The sequence below is a fragment of the Patella vulgata genome, chromosome 2 (genome assembly GCF_932274485.2).
Source record: "Patella vulgata chromosome 2, xgPatVulg1.2, whole genome shotgun sequence".
NCBI classification, from domain to species: domain Eukaryota; kingdom Metazoa; phylum Mollusca; class Gastropoda; family Patellidae; genus Patella; species Patella vulgata.
The window spans coordinates 91,372,908-91,393,729 of NC_065880.2; the positions used below are offsets into that span (position 1 = coordinate 91,372,908).

At 37.0% G+C, this 20,822-nt stretch overlaps 2 protein-coding genes across 3 annotated transcripts in view; one reads left to right on the forward strand and one right to left on the reverse strand.

Annotated features, from left to right (window-relative positions):
- Positions 1 to 82: 82 nt before the first annotated feature.
- Positions 83 to 13,461, forward strand: LOC126810127 (hydroxyacyl-coenzyme A dehydrogenase, mitochondrial). The gene is made up of 8 exons (XM_050535112.2): positions 83 to 269; positions 2,347 to 2,475; positions 2,966 to 3,123; positions 3,742 to 3,868; positions 5,707 to 5,796; positions 6,347 to 6,419; positions 10,606 to 10,722; positions 11,797 to 13,461. Exons 1-8 carry the CDS (start codon positions 153 to 155, stop codon positions 11,916 to 11,918), a joined length of 933 nt encoding a protein of 310 aa, XP_050391069.1. The 5' UTR covers positions 83 to 152; the 3' UTR covers positions 11,919 to 13,461.
- Positions 13,462 to 14,610: 1,149 nt separating this feature from the next.
- Positions 14,611 to 20,822, reverse strand: part of LOC126810046 (ribosome biogenesis protein BMS1 homolog) — a 27,961-nt gene continuing 21,749 nt past the window's right edge. For both annotated transcript variants that reach the window (XM_056098659.1, XM_050534983.2), the window contains 5 exons: positions 20,115 to 20,237; positions 19,596 to 19,743; positions 18,147 to 18,322; positions 16,494 to 16,649; positions 14,611 to 15,637 (listed from right to left, as the gene is read on the reverse strand). In XM_056098659.1, coding sequence (XP_055954634.1) covers positions 15,443 to 15,637; positions 16,494 to 16,649; positions 18,147 to 18,322; positions 19,596 to 19,743; positions 20,115 to 20,237 — 798 coding nt within the window. In that variant the 3' untranslated portion in view covers positions 14,611 to 15,442. The remainder of the gene's footprint in view (positions 15,638 to 16,493; positions 16,650 to 18,146; positions 18,323 to 19,595; positions 19,744 to 20,114; positions 20,238 to 20,822) is intronic.

The following is a 20,822-nucleotide window of genomic DNA, read 5'->3' on the forward strand; positions in this document are numbered from 1 at the left end:
CACCTGTATTTTTACCTGGACAGCTTGATTACCACGGCCGGGAAAGGGACTGGTCTAACAAGACTACTGATAACGAAGAGTCTGGATGCTAAAGACTACATTACCGAGCTCTTCTTTTCAGTGAGACGAAGATAGTCAAAAGAGCAGAAAACATGGCTCAGTTTCTTCAAGTTTTCAGCCGAAGTTTTTCTTCCAGCTCGTCAGCTATGGCGCAGATAAAACACGTGACAGTTATTGGTAGCGGCTTGATGGGTTCGGGTATTGCCCAGGTTAAAATTTTTAAGATGCATTTTTCAGAAATGACATGGACTCGGCAAACCTTGCATAAATAGCTGACATGATTTTTTTTATCATGAACTTTGGACCCTTTCTTCAGAGTCAGACGTTCTCCTATGGACCTTATAATACATTATAATAAAGTATTATAAGGTCCATGGTTCTCCCAAACGAATATTAAGAAGACAAAGAGCGTTGAATTTAATGCTTGTCTTTTTTAATATCTAACATTATTTATTCAATAAAAATATGCATAATTAGGCTGACCTTAAAAATATCTTTGTTTCACCAAACCCGACCCACAATCGAGGAGAGGGGTCGGTAGGTCGGTTTTTTTTTCAGATTTTTTTTTAAGAGCTAATTTGGCAGCTTGATAATTTTCCGGGTGCAAACATTCGCTCTTTTATTGGCAAACAAATCAATGACATCGGGATTTTTCGTGATGCACGACTCGCACACGAATTGCCACAAACTGACGTTTGAAACTCCCTCAACACGTTTTATAACGATCGTGCGGGTTGTGCCTTCTTTGAGAAAAATAGAGGCAGAATCATTTCGTGGGAATGGACGTGCTTTCGTCTGCAACCATTTTGTTGAGAAGCGACACCTATGATGCTTTCGTCTTGATCAACCAGTTTCAATAATGAATCAAACCATAGCCATAGTAAAGGGAAATAACTCTCGTGATATATTTCAGGTTGACACACAAAATAAAATAAAAAGATCGCGGAAAAGTGCAATAAAATAATTTAAGTCGGGGGTGGTTTTAGTTAGTCGGTCGCGTTAGGCGAAACAAAGATATTTTTAAGGTCAGCCTTACCTAATAATATTAATATAAAGCCAGAGTTTATTTTATGAAATTTATTTCCCCCCATCAATTATTTTACAAAAATATAAATACATTGACATTCATGTTTAAAATTATGATTATGAATTATAAAGACTAAAGCTAATTAAGGTTTAAATTGCAATTAAATGTTGCTCAAAAATTTATAATTTATTGCGACCCGAGACTCGACTTGGACTCGGCTTGGACCCTAGACTCACGACTTGAAAGAACTTAGGACTCAAGTCGCGGGGTGGTGGCATATCTCAAACTTACGTTATTCGTCACGAATTGCTAACTAATTTGATGAAGTGGCGACTTGAACAGGACTCGGGGCTTTGTGAAGACTTGGCAGTCGACTCGACTCCGTATTAAAGTCAGTGACTTGGGAATTGAGGTTCGGCAACTTGGGACTCGACTCGAACTTGAGGTTCCACGACTTGTTCACACTTCTGGTGTTATGCATAAGGCAGGAAATGCACTTTTGACAAGGTTTTAAATTCTGTTAACTATTTTACACCTCTAGCACCTGATCTTTGTCATGTTTCCACAATGAATTAATAATATAGATCCTATGTTACCATTTTTAAGACTCTTTGTGTTAATGTTAGTCTCAAAAGGATTGTCGTCAGGGTCGCCAAATGGCCTAACATGCACTGGGAGCCATGGTGGCTAAGTGGGTAAGACGCAGACTCGCTAGCCTGGAGGTCGGGTGTTAGATCTCTGCATTGGCCGAGAAAGTTCATCAGAAATTTACCATGTGGTTCACCCTGTCAGTAGTGCTGGACCGAGAGTCTGGCAAGGGACAACATATAGTGATTGGGAGGTCCCGTGTACACATTGGCAGGCACTTAAAAGATCCCTTGGCAGTTGGAAATCAATATAAGAGTGGGTAGTTGTACTGCTGTACTGGCAAAATTTCCCTCATAGCACACTGTATTGCGTATGCCCGCATTCATTAGCCAAGTCGGAGCAGAACAGTAGGACGTTAAACCCTATTTCATTTCTAATACATGTATGTACTTTGGATCATAATGTCTGCCATTTTGTCAGGTGGCATGATGTCGATGCCAAGCTTCACATACCTACTAGATTCCATTGGGTTCTACCTCTTAAAGACTCCGGATGCACCAAGGCGAAATATTGAAATAGAATTCTAATGATGTCAATCCCAGAATTATCAGTTTGTTTCTCTTTGACGTGTTTTGACAGGAGAGTAAACATCATTACATTTATAATTTCAGGTAGCCGCGGCAACAGGTCATAATGTAGCTTTGGTTGACCAGACAGATGATATTTTAAGTAAATCAATGGCTAACATGAACAAAAGTTTGCAGAGGGTGGCCAAGAAAAAATTTGCAGATGATCCAAAGGTAGACCTGGACTGTACCAGTATTTAAAAAAAATCACTTTTCTTTAATTTTCTTCGTCTTCTTTAGCCCAGTAGAATGTTAAACCCCATTTCATTTCATTTCTCAAATTTTTAATTTTTTGCAAGGAACTGTGTTTGTGTGTGTGTGTGGGGGGGGCAAATGGTTAAGGTGTGCATTGCAACATAACGTCTGTCATTGAGTCACAACCTCATGTGTTTTTTCCGGGTTCTCTGGTTTCCTCCCACTGCTAAAGAACCCTACGTGCAAGCGAATTATTTAAATGGAATTGAACCATGTGTTAGTCCCAAAATGACCTAGTTTGTATCCAGCGGAGGTTAAACCTCTCTCTCTCTCTCTCTCGCTCTCTCTCGTATGTGATAGCTTAAGGTCCCAAAATAACCTAGTTTATGTGAGTGGACGTTAAACCCCATTTCTCGCCCCCTCTCTCTCTCTCTCTCCTCCAATAATTTCTGTCCTGTTTTGTTTGTAGGGAGGTGAATCGTTTATTAATGAAATCATTAGTCGAATTAAAACCGAGACTGATCCCACTGTTCCAGCAGCTAATACCGATTTAGTTATTGAAGCTATTGTAGAAAATCTCGATGTTAAACAAAAACTTTTTAAATCATTAGACGAAGCAGCTCCACAGTAAGTATAATTTTATAGTAAACTTAATTCCATCAAGTGAAGCAGCCATGATGGCTCCGTCGGACATTGGTTCTTGCAAGGAACAGTTACTAGTCATTCGTATGGTACAAAAAAACAATTCCAACATGGTTTTCCCTTGTCAGTGGTGCAGGATGGAGGCCTGACAAGGACAGCTGTCTAGTCATTCAGATGGGACGGAAAACCAAGGTCCCATACACATTTGCGTGCACATAAAAGAACCCTTGACAGTTGGGATTCGATAAAAGAGTAGGCCAAGGAGCTGCTGTCTGGGTAAGATTTAACTCGTAGCACACTGTTTGGCGTATGCCCATTCGGGATAAGACGTTAAACCCCATTTCATTTCATTTCACACAAAAAACAAAGCCCTTTGTACACTTTAGCATGCACATAAAGAATCCTTGGCAGTTGGAATCGGAAGAAGTATGGGTGGAAAACCTACTGTCCAAAGCGAAATTGCCCTCATAGCACACTTGCAGTTGGGGGGAGGGGGTGTCTGTCAGTAAGTCTAATTATGTGTTTTGTCATTCGGGGAGATTTTTGATATAAAGCTGCTTATGGAATAACAACTTTTTTAAAATTATCATATTTGTGTTTCAGACATACAATATTTGCTAGTAATACATCGTCTCTACCAATCGGTGATATAGCAGCATCAACGAAACGTTTAGACAGATTTGGTGGCTTACATTATTTTAATCCCGTACCTATGATGAAACTAGTGGAGGTTAGTCGAAACAAACGTATTAAAGACACATTATGTAAATTTAAGCCCGGCCCATACCGCTACGACTTCACACAAGCCAACAGGACTCCGCGTCTTGGGTAGTTGTAAAACAAAATAGGGTCGCGTCTTTACTTCACTTGCCAACGACGGTATCAGTCCACACAGGCCCGACTCTCACAGATTATGCGTCGTGAGTTACGCCACTTCCCTCTAGCGAGTGATTCCAAAAGTAAACCGGAAGCATAAAAGTGACATTATATTTTGCCAATTGATCGCGTCGTGTGAGTGTCCACACAAACACGATAAGTTACGACTGCAACCAACTGCATCCGACTACGATTGAACATGTTCAATCGGGCCGACAGGCCACGACGCGACGGAAATCGATTGAATTGTGGTCGTGGGACTGTCCACACTGCACTGATTATCTGAGACAAGACGTTGCATTGGATAGAGTCTGGGCAAGTCGTGGCGGTATGGGCCGGGCTTTAGATAAAGAGCTGACCGTTATTACATGATTTTAATCCTGTACCTATGATGAAACTAGTGGAGGTTAGTCGAAACAAACTTATTAATCTTGAAGAGAATAGACCTCTAAGAAGCATAGAAATGAAATAGGGTTTAATGTCCTACTGTTCTGCTCTGACTGGACTAATGAAGACGATCATATGCCATGCAGTGTTCTATGAGGGAAATTTTGCCCGGGCAGCGGCGCTACGGTATACACTTATATCAAATTCCAACTGCCAATGGATCTTTTACGTACATGCGAATGTGCGCACAGGACCTTGGTTTTTCATTCCATTTGAACAACTAGACAGCTGTCATTGTCAGGCCCTCCGTCCTGCACCACTGACAAGGGGGACCCATGCCGGAAAATCCTGATAACTTTCTCGACCAGCACTAGGAGTGAACCCGGGACCTCCAGACTAGCGAGTCAGTGTCTCACCCGCTGTGCCACCGTAGCCCCGAAGAAGCATAGAGGAAGAATTTTTAAAGCTGTTATTTAGGACGGGGGACACAACATATCTAGAGTAGTGGAAGATAGTTTAGTCCTGCTGTACAGAATAAAACGGGACATTTTTACGCTTCTTAAACCCTTTACAAATGTCCAATAAGTAGGATGTAAAACCCCATTTCATTTTAAACATCAATTTTGTATTTTTTGATATCAACTAGTTTATCTTTATTAAGATTCCCGTTTCCTCCAACTGGTAAACGACTCCTTTGCCCCAAATGGTTAACATGTGCGTGTTGGATCATAACATCTGTCATTGAGTCACCTGGCAGGGTTTCGATTCAATGCTTGTACGTGACGAGCAGTAGGGTCGCCTTCCAACCTCGTGGGTTTTCTCAGGGTTCCCGCGGTCCTTGAAAATCCTTGAATATCCTTAAATTTAAAATTTCATTTTCAAGGTCTTGAATATCCTTGAATTTTGCGGAAATAGGAAAATATCCTTGAATTTCAGTTGAGATCCTTAATTTTATTTCAAATGTCTTCAATTCCTTTTAAATATGAGATTATAACGATAGTTGGTAATGTTTTGGTTATTTTTAAGATGAAAAATTGTAACTTTAGGCTAAAAAATGTCCTTGAAAATCCTTGAATTTGACGTATATTTATCTTTGAATATCCTTGAAAAAATGTTTGACAAAGCCGCGGGAACCCTGTTTCTCCAGGCCCTCCGGTTTCCTCCCACTGCAAAAGACCCCTATGCGCAAGCGAATTATTGAAATAAATTTGAACCATATGTTACTCCCGAAATGACCTAGTTTGTGTTGAGTGGATGATGAATCCCCTTTCCCCCTCTATATTTGTTAATTTCTATTTGTGTCAGGTTATCCGTACCCCGGATACAAGTGATGAAACATTTAAATCATTAGTAGATTTTGGTAAAGCTATGGGTAAAGTTACAGTAGAATGTAAGGTAAGATTATTATTAAACATATTTATTTTATTTTAAATGTTCGTAGGTCCAGAATTTTTTAGCCTCTTGGGATTGTTAGGATAATCATACGTATTTGCAACATCTAAGAAATCTTGGCAACATACTGCAAACATTCCTGCAAGTAAGACACATTGTTAGAAACAGATTTGACTTTTTTTGAGTGAATTCATTGATGTCATTAATACATCTTTAGCTCAAGTCCAAATTGTTGAGGTACTGGTTCCATGGAGTCTTGACATTTTGTCAGGTAGAACTATAATGGTCATTTTCAGTCCTAATTATGTTAGACTATGTATCTAAGTATTTCTATTATATTTTAGGATACACCTGGTAGAACTATAATGTTTATTTAACTATTTATATTATATTTTAGGATACATCAATGTTTATTGTTAATAGATTATGTTAGTCAATGTTTATATTACATTTAAGTTAGACAATGTATGTGACTATTTATATTATATTTTCCTGGTATTTACCAGGTAGAACTAACTATAAGGGTTATCTAAGTATTTATATTATATTTTAGGATACACCAGGGTTTATTGTTAATAGATTATTGGTACCTTATATGCTGGAAGCAGTAAGACTCATGGAAAGAGGTTAGCAAGCTTATTTATACAATTCAATGGAATACAATTGAACGTGCCTGAACAGCTCTTGAGTTGTATATAATAATAATAATAACTAGATCTGCATAGCAGATATGAAAGCTTTCATATTAACTGCAAAGGGGTTTATTAGAATCTATTGAAACAATAAGTATAAATGTCATCAGGTATCTGAAAAATTACATTTATCTTATGAACAAAATGGGAAAAATACAAAACAAAAATTGTCGACTTAGGTCAAAATAGGCGATTTCGGTTTCTAGTGTCGATACATCGTTACGGTCAGTTTAAAATATTGTCTTTTAAGGATAATGTGTATAGTACCAATACCTATAACATACGGAAGAGGCGATAAAATCTCTTTGCATTTGCAATTTCAAAATTAATTAAAACCAATATTAAATTCCGAAAATCGGTTTTTTGCTAAAACTCTTTTTTTTTTAATCAGATCAAAATGGGAGTAAGGCACATAGTCCGGGGTGGTAATGGGCGTATTGTATCCAAGTTTCATGGTTTTCGGACAATCGGCGCCGGTGTCGTGGCGTGGCGAAATTCCTCTTTTTTCGCCCTTACTGAAGCCGTAAATCGCGGAAAAAGCCGAACGGCAGGAACCATGTGAGGAACAAACGACCTGAACGAATGCAGGTATCACCTTGAATTTTTCAGGGCACCTAGGTACAAACGTCAAAAGTTCCTCGCCGGAATTTGGTAGTAATGGTACCTTTGGTTCCAGCGCGGCGCATGCGCGAAGTTAAAAGAAATTATGGTCGATTTGGGGATTTTGGGTATATTTCGGAGTGGTTTGGTAAGTGACGGTGTATCTAAGATGGCGGTCATAACACAATATTATAATAACTTTGAAGAATGAGCAAATTTTCGCAACCGGGTTGATTTGCTCTGCCCAGGCAACGTTCCTGTGCTCCGATTGCCTTCAAATTTGCACAGAATGTACCTTGGGATTCTAGCTATCACATATTAAAAATAGAAGAGTGTTGGATTCCGAGAACATTCAAAATAAATTCGAAACCCACCCCCAACAATCAAAGGTTTTTTGCTTAAAAAATTGCCGTACTTTATCGAATTTTTATTGTTCTTGATATCTGAGGATTTTCTCAATTTAATGTGTGATAAATATCATCGCGGCGCAGCCAACCGCTAGAAATTCCAGAGATTTGGACCACCGGAAGGATGCCTCAGCAGTCAAAAAATGTCAAAATAGGCGATTTCGGTTTCTAGTGTTGATACATCGTTACGGTCATTTTAAAAAATTGGCTTTTATGGATAATGTGTATAGTACCAATACCTATAACATACGGAAGAGGCGATAAAATCTCTTTGCATTTGCAATTTCAAAATTAATTAAAACCAATATTAAATTCCGAAAATCGTTTTTTTGCTTAAACTCTTTTTTTTAATGGGATCAAAATGGGGGTAAAGCACAGAGTCCGGGGTTGTAATGGGCGTATTGTGTCCAAATTTCATGGTTTTCGGACAATCGGTGCCGGTGTCACGGCGAAATTCCACTTTTTTCCCCTCATGGAAGCCGTAAATTGACTTGAGGCCAGGGTCCTTCAAGTTGTACAGCTGCACCCGATGACCGATATTTATTTAACGGGGAATAAGTGATAATTCATATTATAGCAGTAAATAATTAAAATATTTCAAAGGGATTATAATAATATGTATATCATGTCTGGGTATTACAGGGTTAAAACCAATATTAAATTCCGAAAATCGTTTTTTGCTAAAACTCTTTTTTTTTAATGGGATCAAAATGGGGTTAAAGCACAGAGTCCGGGGTGGTAATGGGCGTATTGTGTCCAAATTTCATGGTTTTCGGACAATCGGTGCCGGTGTCACGGCGAAATTCCACTTTTTTCCCCTCATGGAAGCCGTAAATTGACTTAGAAAAAAAAACGACGAAAGGCAGGTGACATAACAAACGACTTGAACGAATGCAGGTATCACCTTGAAATTTTCACGGTACCTAGGTATCAACGTGAAAAGTTGCTCGCCGGAATTTAGTACTCGCGGTACCATTGGTTCCTGTGTAGCGCATGCGCAAAAACAAAACCAGCTAAACTCGAAAACAACCTTGTCGGCACGGAAAACATCAAAGAAGAAATTCGAATTTTTGAAATATTCAAATACCAAACATGCGACCATGATCCAGGCTATCCTGAAATGTAATAATTTCGGTAATAGGAGACACATTCTCTAAGTCACGACCAATTGTGTATGTTTTCAAGCCCATTAATGTGGATTTTTCACTATTTTTCATTTTCAATTCAAAATGGCGTCCATCAGTTGACCTAAATCAAAATTCTACTGCCTACATTTTATGGGCTTTCCTTCAAGGATTTGGAAAATATAATCCCCTTGTCTGTAAGTAAAATATCAAAAAAGCCTTAGCAATATTTCACATTTCAAGATGGTGGCACTTCCGGTTTGGGCTACAAACTCCATATTTTGTGTTCGAATCAGTAGTGTCGTAACTAGTAAAGAAATACAATTTCACGGCAATCGGACCTATATTTCGTCGATTTTTTTTAAAACTTTGATCCTTAATTTCATCAAGGGGAGATAATACAGAAAATTTCTAATGACATTTTTGAAGTTTTATCGGTAAGATCTACTTACATACTGAATTTCATGAAAATCGTGCAACTATTAAAGAAGTTGTCAAGTTGATTTTAACTTCCGGTTCGAAATCACAGCGACAAATTTTTGAAATTCGAAAAATCCGAAATTGCAGATTTGAAGTAAATGATTCAAGATACTCAAAGAATTTTTTTTTAGTAAAATAGGTCAAAAAGTCACAAAGTTACAGCAATGTAGGTCAAATGCATTCGTTCGTAAAATTCGGTGATTTCGGATGTGTAAAACGTTTTGAAAACATACCTATTCCAAAGCCACCACCCATTCTTGGGGGGGGTAGGTCAAAGTTTCAGAAAGATCCCACGGTTAGATTCTGAGATATAAGATTTGCAGGAAAAACACAAAAAAAAAAAATAATAATAATAATCTTAACAGAAACAATAAGCTTTCATATGTAATACATATGAAAGCTTAATAATAATAGTGAGTTCTTGTATTGCGCACAGATCCATTAAAGTTAATGCTCAAGGTGCATTTAGCTCTCCGCTTATCACAAGATAAAAACACAATTAATGTTAACAACTAATAAGCAGTCGAAAAAAAGATGAGTCTTTAATTGCTTCTTAAAACAGCCAAGCGATTGTGAATTCTTTAAGGTCAAAGGGTAATGAATTCCATAGGTTTGGTACAGTGTATGAGAAGCATCTATGACCAAATGTCTGAAGCTTATATCCAGCTGTATTTATTTTACTGTTTCGACTAGGCTCTCTAGTCTTTATCAAGCAGACAAGGAGTAGGGGTGCCTGTCTAACCTCATGGGTTTTCTCCGGGTTCTCCAGTTTGCTCCTACTGCTAAAGACCCCAACGCGCAAGTGAATTATTGAAATAAAATTGAACCATATGTTAGTCCTGAAATGACCTAGTTTGTGTCAGTGGACGTTAATCTCTCTCTCCCTCTCTCTCATCAAGGCATGATAAAATATGTTGGGTCAGTGTATCTATGTAGAACAATACTTAGTTATAGTCTCTGATCATCTTTTGCAAGCTACAATGATCTATGCTGTTCCCTATTTGCCTCAAACTAAATTGACAGGCCTGTTCTTAATCCGACTGAATCCAATACTGGAGGTTATCTAGTGTTGGCATTTTCATTTTGTTTTTTTAACCCGTTAACTGTGTAGGGCGTTATATAACGTCCTGGACAACTGCCACTCACCGTGTGTAGGACGTAATATAACGTCCTGGAGGTATTTTCCCTAACCTATTCTTCGAACACGATCGCAGCATGTGTAAGACGTTATATTACGCCTGGTCGAGGAAATCTAATTGAAGGGAGACGACAACTCTATTTACTGTTAGTTTTAATTTGGTTTCAGACTACCAAATTTTGTATTCAGAAATGAAAAGGTCCAAAATGACGTTTTTCGTCAAATTAATTACGCAATAGGGGGTAGTTAACGTTTTAAAAACTACGCAGTTAAGGGGTTAATTAAATGTGAAACAATCACATATTAGCATTGATATTTTCCGAAAAATGCAAATGATGCATCGTTACTTAAAGCTGACTATTTATTTACAGGAGATGCATCGCCACGAGATATTGATACAGCTATGAAACTAGGTGCTGGGTATCCCATGGGCCCATTTGAATTGGCTGATTATGTTGGTCTCGACACAACAAAATTTATTATTGATGGTAATGTCTTTTATTTATACAATCTGGTTAAAATACAGATTTATATTTCGTTTTGTTTTTTTATACCTTCGATGACCTACACTACATGAATATCTGACCGGTGGTAGTAGGAGTTCACGTCAGGGGTAAAACGAGCAGCTTTTGACCCTATGACATCGGACATTAATTAATCAATCAGCGTTGACGCTTCTAGTGGTTTACCCATTGTTCCGTTCTTTAAAAGGCCAAGAACTCGCCGTAACAGGCCGTTTCATTGGCTAATCCCTCACATCATCCAGAACACGTCAATGATAACAACTCCTCCAGATCCTAGTGTAGTAAAGACAAGTAAAAGGAAATTTTGAACCATAAAAAACGAAAGGAAATAGGATCTGTGTTATAATCAGATTGTTTATTTATATTAGAAGGACATGTCACCGAGATCCTGGGTACACATATAGCTGTGCACGTAAAAGATCCCTTGGCAGTTGGAATTCGATATAAGAGTAGGCCGTAGTGCCGCTGTCCGGGCAAAATTTCCCTCATAGCACACTGTATGGCATATGCCTGTCTTCATTAGCCCAGGTTAGGAGCAGAACAGTAGGACGTTAAACTCCATTTCATTTCATAAACATGATTGTCAGATATAACTTATGTCGTCTGCTAGCCTACGGATCATCATGTTCCTAAAGCAACGACTACAAGTTTTACAACATCTGGATGTTGCTAGATTATTTCACAATTCCCGAACTTATAGCAACGTTATCTACAGACACGTGAACATTAGCGTCCAGTCAAAGGTTGTGACATCACGACCTCCATGGAAACCTTGACATTGAACAAACCTTGAACTTTGCAACTCGATTATCACAGGTAGACATTTTAGCTTGAAAGCGTGAGACTTGGTATTCACGACGATCGAGGAATCTGATAAGCTCACCAGCTGGGATTGTACCCAATTGAAATTTGTGCCGAAATATGCAGGGTATTACGTGAAGGCCTTGATAAGATGTACGTAGTTAAAGCGAGATCAAGCCTTCTATGAAAATGTCTTATATTTCTTGTATTGATAAATATCTTTTTGTATGTTTACAGGTTGGCATGAGAAGTTTCCAGAGAATCCCCTTTTCCAGCCTAGCCCACTCCTTAATAAACTTGTCAGTGAGGGTAATCTTGGTATGAAGACTGGAAAAGGTTTCTACTCTCATAAGAAATAGAATCAATATTCATCAGAATTTGATAATTAGCCAGGAAAACAATGATGGCAAGCTAGTTCTACATAAATTGTGAATCAAGGAAGAAAATGACCGTATCTGACTTTGACCTCATTACAAAATGACTATCTAATGTGTAAATGACCTCATTACAAAATGACTGTATCTGATTTATACCTCTTTACAAAATGACTGTATCTGACTTTGACCTCATTTCAAAATGAAATTTAATGACTGGTTACATCAATAATGACAGCTTTTTACTTCATTACAAATGGAATTTAATGGCCATTTATTACATCAATTATAAGAAAACATTGATTGGTCATTGTTTTATAAAAAGATACACGAGCATGTAATTAAATGAATATCATCTATTTTGGGATTGAGACAGCCTCACTATTTTATGTTGTGATCAAGGTAGGGGATATCAGGCTCATTGTAGGCTTAGTTTATTCTTGGTTAAGACATGAGATATTAGCTTCACTGTTGGCTTGTCTATATCTAGTTTTAGGTGAAATCAGCCTAATTGTAGGCTGGTTTAACATCATGGGATATTAGCTTCACTGTTGGCTTGTTTATATCTAGTTTAAGTATTCGATAATAAGATGAACTACATTTGTTTTATTTGAGAAAAGTAAAATTCATTTAGTTACTAACAATTCATTTGAAAATGATATAATTGCAGTAATATTGTAGTGCTATGTAACCTGTCTATTATAAAATATTCTAAAAGATTGAAATGTAAATTTGTTAATTTATATTTTATAAAATAAATTATTTGTTACTTAAAGAATTTATTTTTTCTTGAAGATGTAGATAAATATCTGCTTTCGGAAAAAATCTCTGCCCTGATTGGCGGCCATATTAAACAATTAGTATATAGGGGCCTACACCTACTATTTCGGAATGTAGTTCTACTCTGTTTCACATACACGCTAAGACTAAATACACTTTTTCAATTTTATTAAATGGAAACAGAATAACTACTTGGGAAAATTCTCAAAGTATACTAAAATCATTGTCAAATAGCTTGGTGTGTGTTCTCAAGCTAATTGTAGTTAGACAGCAGAATTTCATATAGTAAATAATGTATCACTTGAAATTTGGAGTTCTTGGAGTAATTTTGTTAAACTCAGCACCAAAGAAAATGGAGTAAAGTCAACACATTGGCCAATTGGAGACTAACATATCGTCGGTGAAGTGTCAAAAGGGTGTATCTCGGGGAAATTAGTCAAATACACTTTTTTGCATTTTTAAAATCTCCCAATTAAAATGCACATTTCTGTCTAAGCTGTGTATCTCTACGCCAATTAGAACTGTTCTGGATATTATGTGTCCAAATGTTGTATCTTGATTTGATGAAATTTTGAAATGCAAAAGGTTTTATTTCTTAATCTTTAGAAAATCTTAGGTTTACCCTTTTGACACTTTACCAACGATATGAAGTTTTTCATGTTTCATAATTGTCTCTCACCTTTTATAAGAAAGCAGGGGACTATTTGAGTAGGTTCATCTGTCAGTAGATGTTTGTAAGGTGCATTTTCTGCTAATAAATATGCTATTTGATTGATCAAGAATTTGGGTTGATGTAGATGTTCAATAGGTAAATATTTTCTGCCTAGATAAATCAGAGAGAAGCTATTTGATTGGTCAAGACTTTGGAGAAAGCATAACTTTAATTAAGTAAGAGTGATGGTGCTTGGCGTATACGATTTTGCATGTATTTATGTACTCAACTTCCCCTTGGGATGTATTAAAGCTATCCATGTCAGCAACTCCCTTAAACCCCAACAGTGTGCCATTATTACAAGTCTGGCTGTAAATAGTGCTGTGCATGAGGCAGGGTATACCTAATAAAACACCTGATACCACATCCAATGTATCTGGAGGGAAATCACACAACTTATAATTTTAGTTTACAGTGCTTGAAGCAAATTAGAGAAAGGATACAGTTCATACTGGTTTTCGGGGGTCATGGTGGCTAAGTGGGTAAGACGCTGGCTCGCTAGCCTGGAGGTCGGGTGTTTGATCCCTGCATTGGCCGAGAAAGTTCATCCAGATTGTACGGCATGGTTTACCCTTGTTAGTGATGCAGGACGGAGGGCCTCACAAGGATAGTTGTCTAGTCGATCGGATGGGACCAAAAACCGAGGTCATGTGTACACATTGGCGTGCACGTAAAAGATCCCTTGACAGTTGGAATTAGATATGAGTAGGTCGTGGTACCACTGTCTGGGCAAAATTTTCCTCATAGCACACTGTATGGCATATGCTTGTCTTCATTAGCCCAGTCGGAGCAGAACAGTAGGACGTTAAACCCCATTTCATTTCATTTACGGAACTCCAAGTGTTAAAGGGTTAATAAACAAATATGAGAGAGAAATGGGGTTTAACATTCACTCAACACAAGCTTGGTCATTCCAATTTATTTCAATAATTTGCTTGCGTTAGGGGTCTTTAGAAGTTGGAGGAAACCGGAGGAACTGGTCCCAAGTTTACAAAGCATTCTCAGACTTACATTAAGAATTTACTTGGGGCCTGGAGAAAACCCACCAAGTTGGACAGGCGACCCTACTCCTTGTCTTATACAAGCCGGGAAATCGAAATCACGCCACTTGACTAATTGACAGACCGTATAATCCAACGCGCACACATTAACCCTTTGGCCACCCAACGCCCCCTAACATAAATATGTATTTATAATAAGTATTTTATCTATATTTTCATGATGTAATATGAATTCAATATACACATTAGATATAATTCATTTACACAAAACATATGTACATATATTCAATATGCACACTTGAACAAGAGAGAGAGAGAAATGGGGTTTAACGTCCACTCAACACAAACTAGGTCATTTTGGGACTAACACACTTGAACAAAGTCATTTACACAAAATGACATGTATAAAAGTATTACCACTTGATATTGCTGTCAGTCAATTAAAGACAAAAATATTTGTGGCATGCAATTTGTGAACAATGCTCGCTTCCATTTTTTAATTACCAGTGTTTTGGTAATTTTGTTTTTGAATATTTAAAATATTGGAGCTTCAGTTTATTTTTTTTCAAGCTATGTGTATAATAAGATGGTCCATGGAGGTACAGTAGTCACCACAGGATAATGAACTCTAGAACTTTTGATATCAACTACATTTGGACTTAAATTTGTCGCATTTTCTGAAAGAGAAACTTCAAAAGTTTTCATTTCTGACACTCTATTTGTACATTTTACATTCATAAGAATTTGTCCGTATTCATATCAATAGTTGACAGAATATAACACGCGAGTGTTATGATTAGAAACATGGGGTTTCAACTCGTGCGGTCATATATGCTAGTCTTGACCGTCTGTCTTCAAAATTGACTGAAATTTCTTAGGGTCCATTAGTCAACTTATAAACCGTAAAAACTAGCATATTTTTCAAATTCCTATTTTCAAACATGGCCATGATTGACATCCACCACGTAACTATACAATCCATGTTATAATAAAACCCTTCATCAGGTTTTTCAAATTCAGTCTTTTTTCTTCTCTGATCGTCCGATCTGTTTAAATATTTCTTTCTTCAATTCTTTTTGTCGCTGATTTCGTTTCTTTTCATCTTTCTTGATTTCTTTTTTGCGTTTTTCTCCAGCCTGTTTTAACGCGATTTTCTTCTGCTGTTGTTTATGAGAATATAACGTCTGCATCATCGACATCATATTCGTTATCTGAAAACAGAAGAATGGTTAATATTAAAGTCACTGAGGGATTGTTACTCCCTTGAGAGAGTGAGAGAGAGATAGAGAGAGGGATGGGGTTTAATGTCCATTTGATACAAACTAGGTCATTTCTGGACTAACATATGGTTCAATTTTACTTCAATAATTCGCTTGCGCATAGGGGTCAGTAGTTGTGGGAGGAAACCGGGGGACACAGAGAAATATCACAAGGTTGGACAGGAGACCCTACTCCTTGTTGCGTACAACAGGGGAACCGAAACCACGGCAGTTGACTCAATGACAGACGTTATGATGCAACTGATATGTAGACCTGCATGAGCACCTCTTACAATTCAAAGCAACTAGTTTCAGTCTGTTGAAATGAGTTGCCCATGTTTAATTTTCTTAAAATCGCTTCAACTAGCAGGAACTAGTTTCCGTTGACATGAGCGTTCTTACAACCGGCGTCAACTCGTTTCCATGGAAATAACATCACATGATAAGAGACATGTGACTTTGTAAATAAGCAAATGGAAGCGAACAAAAACATCCACTTTTCAAATGTTGATGTTGACAATAATATATTAATAGAATTGTAGCAAGACAGACCATGCCTTTGGGATGCTTCTTCTAAGATATTCACCATTTTGTCGATCATGTGATGAATAAATTAACAGTCATTTGTTAAGTGTAATCACTATCAGTTTCGAGTTGACATGAGCGCTCCGAATTCAGTTGCTCTTGGTTGTCCTCAGTTGCTGATATGATCGACCTAAGCACACTTGCAACTGACTGCAACTAGTTGCTTTGAGTTGCTGCAAAGTCGTCATATTTTATCGGTGTATAAAACCTGAAACCAACAAACCTTTTTCTCTTTCTTGTCTTTAATTACAGCGACTCTTTTCATGCTACTTTCTTTTTTACGTAACAATGATTCTGGTACAGCTTTAAATGGTAACTGTTTCTTTAAACCTCTCGGTATAACCAGTGGTTTATAAATCTTATTCTTACGTATAACAGGCTGTAATGATAAAAACAATATATTAACAGGCTGTAATGATAAAAACAATATATTAACAGGCTGTAACGATAAAAACAATATAGTAACGGGCTGTACGATAAAAACAATATAGTAACGGGCTGTAATGATAAAAACAATATAGTAACAGGCTGTAACGATAAAAACAATATAGTAACAGGCTGTAACGATAAAAACAATATATTAAGGGGCTGTAACGATAAAAACAATATGCTAACAGGCTGTAACAATTAAAACAATATAGTAACTGGCTGTAACGATAAAAACAATATAGTAACAGACTGTAACGATAAAAACAATATAGTAACGGGCTGTAACGATAAAAACAATATAGTAATGGGCTGTAACGATAAAAACAATATAGTAACGGGCTGTAACGATAAAAACAATATAGTAACAGGCTGTAACGATAAAAACAATATAGTAACGGGCTGTAACGATAAAAACAATATAGTAAGGGGCTGTAACAAGAAAACAATATACAACACATTAAAATGATTTACAAAGAAATGATTAACTGAAAACTTGTCCACTTGGGTATCAATCTGATTCCAACACAGATCCTATTTCGTTTCGTTTTTCATAGTTCAAAATTTTGTTTTACTTGTCTTTACTACACTAGGATCTGGAAGAGTTGTTATCATTGGCGTATTCTGGATGATGTGAAGGATTAGCCAATGAAACAGTCTGTTACAGTGAGCTTTTGTGTGTGGTGCACGGAACTATGGGTAATCCACTAGAATCAAATGTCTGACGTCATAGGGTCAAAAGTCGCTCGTATGACCTCTGATACGACCTATCACTACAAGCAGTCAGATCTTCATGTAATGTAGGCCATCGAAAGTTTAAAAAAAAAAAAAAACGAAATATAGATCTGTATTCTAATCTGATTGCTTGGGTATCCACTTGTAAGGAACAGTCATTCGAATAGCCCTGTGTATTATAACAGTGGCAGCCTGTCAGTTGGAAGACCACAACAAGAGCATCGCTAACGCAGCAATATACGTCCACATTCCTGTTTTGTTTGATATGGTCCAGTTTGCATTGAGGGTCTGTGAAATAAAACTGGGTTGTAGGACTGCTATCAGTATAACATTTCGTTCACATTAACAGAACACAATTTTTATTTTAAAACAATCGATGTCTTTATTCTAAAAGCATGACGTTTTTTTTTGTTTTTTTTTTGCTTGATTGATAACGATAAGAGAATACTTGTGGAAACGTCGTGCTTTTAGAATAAACTAGTGATTGTATCCCATAAAAACTGTGTTCTGTTAATTTGTTCCCTGATCGCTAAATGCCACTTAAAGAATAAAAATAAGTAGGCCTTAGAGTTGATGCCTGGGCCAAATTCCCTCATTCTCTTGGAGGGTGCAGAAAAGTAGGACGTTAAATTCATTACTTCTTTTACATAAAGACAAATATTTCAATATAGTAAAATCTATAATTTATTAAAAAAGACAAACAGCTATCCTTTACCTTGTAAATTGAATCGGCCTTTTGTTCAAGACGAATTCCCTTTTCTCTCCTCAACTGAGCAAGAGTTCTCATCCCGACCCAGGATTTTTTCTGATCACGAGGAAGTAAAAGAGTTGTGACTGGGTTGTAGAATTCTGGTACTTCAACTGGACACCAAGTTCGGACAAATACAATATCTGTAATAAAATCAATATGGCTGAATAGACACTAACATCCTGGGTTCTGTTGCTCAAAATCTTAACTAAAGATAAAATCCAAATTTTAGTAGATACTTCAGTTTTGATTGGCTAAGCACTAAAATCAATCTAATATTATCCAATCAAATTACTAAAATTTGAATTTATTATGGTTAAAATTTCGTGAAACACTTAGGGGATACTTGAATGAAAGTTCCGGAACGTTCTATAAATCCTACGAATAATGACAGTCGGGTAAAAAAGATTTCAGGTTACAACATGTGCACCGACTCAATACGAACATTTTTTTTAACCAACTACAGCTGAAATATATTGGTTGTGTTTAATTACGTCTGTAGCAATATTGCTAGAATTTTTGCTCTTATAATTAATGGTGGCATTATATTTCATTAATTAATTGTACTAAAGGTGCACTAAAAATATAAGTGACAGGTTGACAGATAAAAAGAGTTATAGAACCAAAACATAGCTGGTTCTATGTGTCAACAAAATATTACCAGATTACATGTGATTGGAAATTTACTAATTGCATCATTTGGCTTTAGTAACCAATCATCAGTAATTGCACAGGTTCAGGGTAATGAATAGCCTAGTCAGAGCGTGATGTCCATGGGTCCTCTAAAAGAAATCATGGCCAACTTTTAAGGCAGATTTTCATTAGATTTTGGAGAAATTACCATGTGAGTTCCTAGACCATATGATGTAGCAGTTTCTATCAGCAGACTCGCCCAGCAAGTCTGGCTGGATGAGGTTTGAGAGAATGATTTATTCTATTATGCATTGTACCATATGTAAGCAGCTATGATATATAAAATGTAAAAACAAACTGTTGCATTGTCATTCCTGGTAAGACAAACGTCTTAACTAACTAAGATAGACAAGAAGAAGTAAATACACAACGCGAAGGGGAAGCAAAGACGACAAGTGAAAATACTAGAGGATCACAAGGCTACTAAGATATGTAGTAAGAAAAGATGCATGGGTCATATGCCATGTGGCGACCGGTTTGGCGTGACAAAAGACTCATGGTGCTACACGTCACAAATTTACTCACACCACCTCAATTGTGGAGACTGACAGGACTGAATTCCGTGTCGTTCGATTGCAATTCTGTCAATTCGGGACATTCTGGACTGACTAATGAGCATCCCTTGTTTCCTCCGCAGTTGTTTTCTGTACATCCGAAGCGATAACATGATTTGAGAATAAATATATGAGTAAATATATAGTGTGGTCATTTAACAAAACTTACCACTTCTTAAAATTTTATCTTCAAAAGTTGCTCTGAAAGCTCCCTCTGGGGTTCGTAAAGCTTTCTTTATTTGACCTCTTAATCCACTGACCGTCCGTAGACTAGCACCTTCAAATTTCGCCACTTCTAATGCTGAACTAAACATACCCTGAACAAATAAATACATTCAAAGAACTATCAGAGACAGGTTACAGATCAATGAGTGAGAGAGAGAGAGAGAGGCCATTGTGGGAAAAACATATGGTTCAATTTTTATTTTATTTCAATAATTTGCTTGCGCATAGGGGTCTTTAGCAGTGGTAGGAAACCGGAGGACTCGTTGAAAACCCACGAGGTTGGACAGGCGACCCAACTCCTTGTCATGTACAACCGGGGAATCGAAACCACGCCAGTTGACTCAATACAGACCTTATGATACAGCGTGCATGTGCTAACCATTCGGCCATCCAACATCCTGGGAATTTTAATAAACAAATATCCTAATAAAAAGATGGAATACAGTTACAAACAATATCTAACCTTTATAAAAGCTGTCTTTTTATAAATTTTAACGGGAAATCCTGTTAATTTTAATTTTTTAACAATTTGTAAAGATTTATCAAGTTCCAGCACTACACCAGTTGCTGCTATTCTAAAACCAGGCTGAAAAAAAAAAAAAAAATAACATCTTTTATTATAAAACTTCAGACTAGAACTCTTAATTGGACATTTTCACCAACAAATGTCTGGTTAATATCTACAGTAAATGAAATGAAATGGGGTTTTAATGTCCGTGCTAATGAAGAGAAATGAAATGAAATGGGGTTTAATGTCATACTGTCCGTGCTAATGAAGACAGACATATGCCATGCAGTGTGCTATGAGGAAAGTTTGTCCAGAGAGTGACACTATGACCTACTCTAACCATATAAACACAGAAAACAAAGCTACTGATAATATTCGTTCATTTTTGTGATGTTTTTTTAGAAGAATAATTTTTTACCAAATAACACTTGCTTGGAGTATAATTCTATGGTTCATATTGTATTGAGAGCGAGAGAGAAGTAGGGTTTAACGTCTACAAACTAGGTCATTTCAGGACCCAGAGAAAATTCAATCGCTAAAATTTTGGTTCAGAGTGGATCAATTTGACTGAAATTTTCATTATTTTTACATTATCTAGTTTTTAACTTTTATAGTGAGAACTGCCGGATCCTTATCTAATCTCCCATAATGTATGTTTGGGGG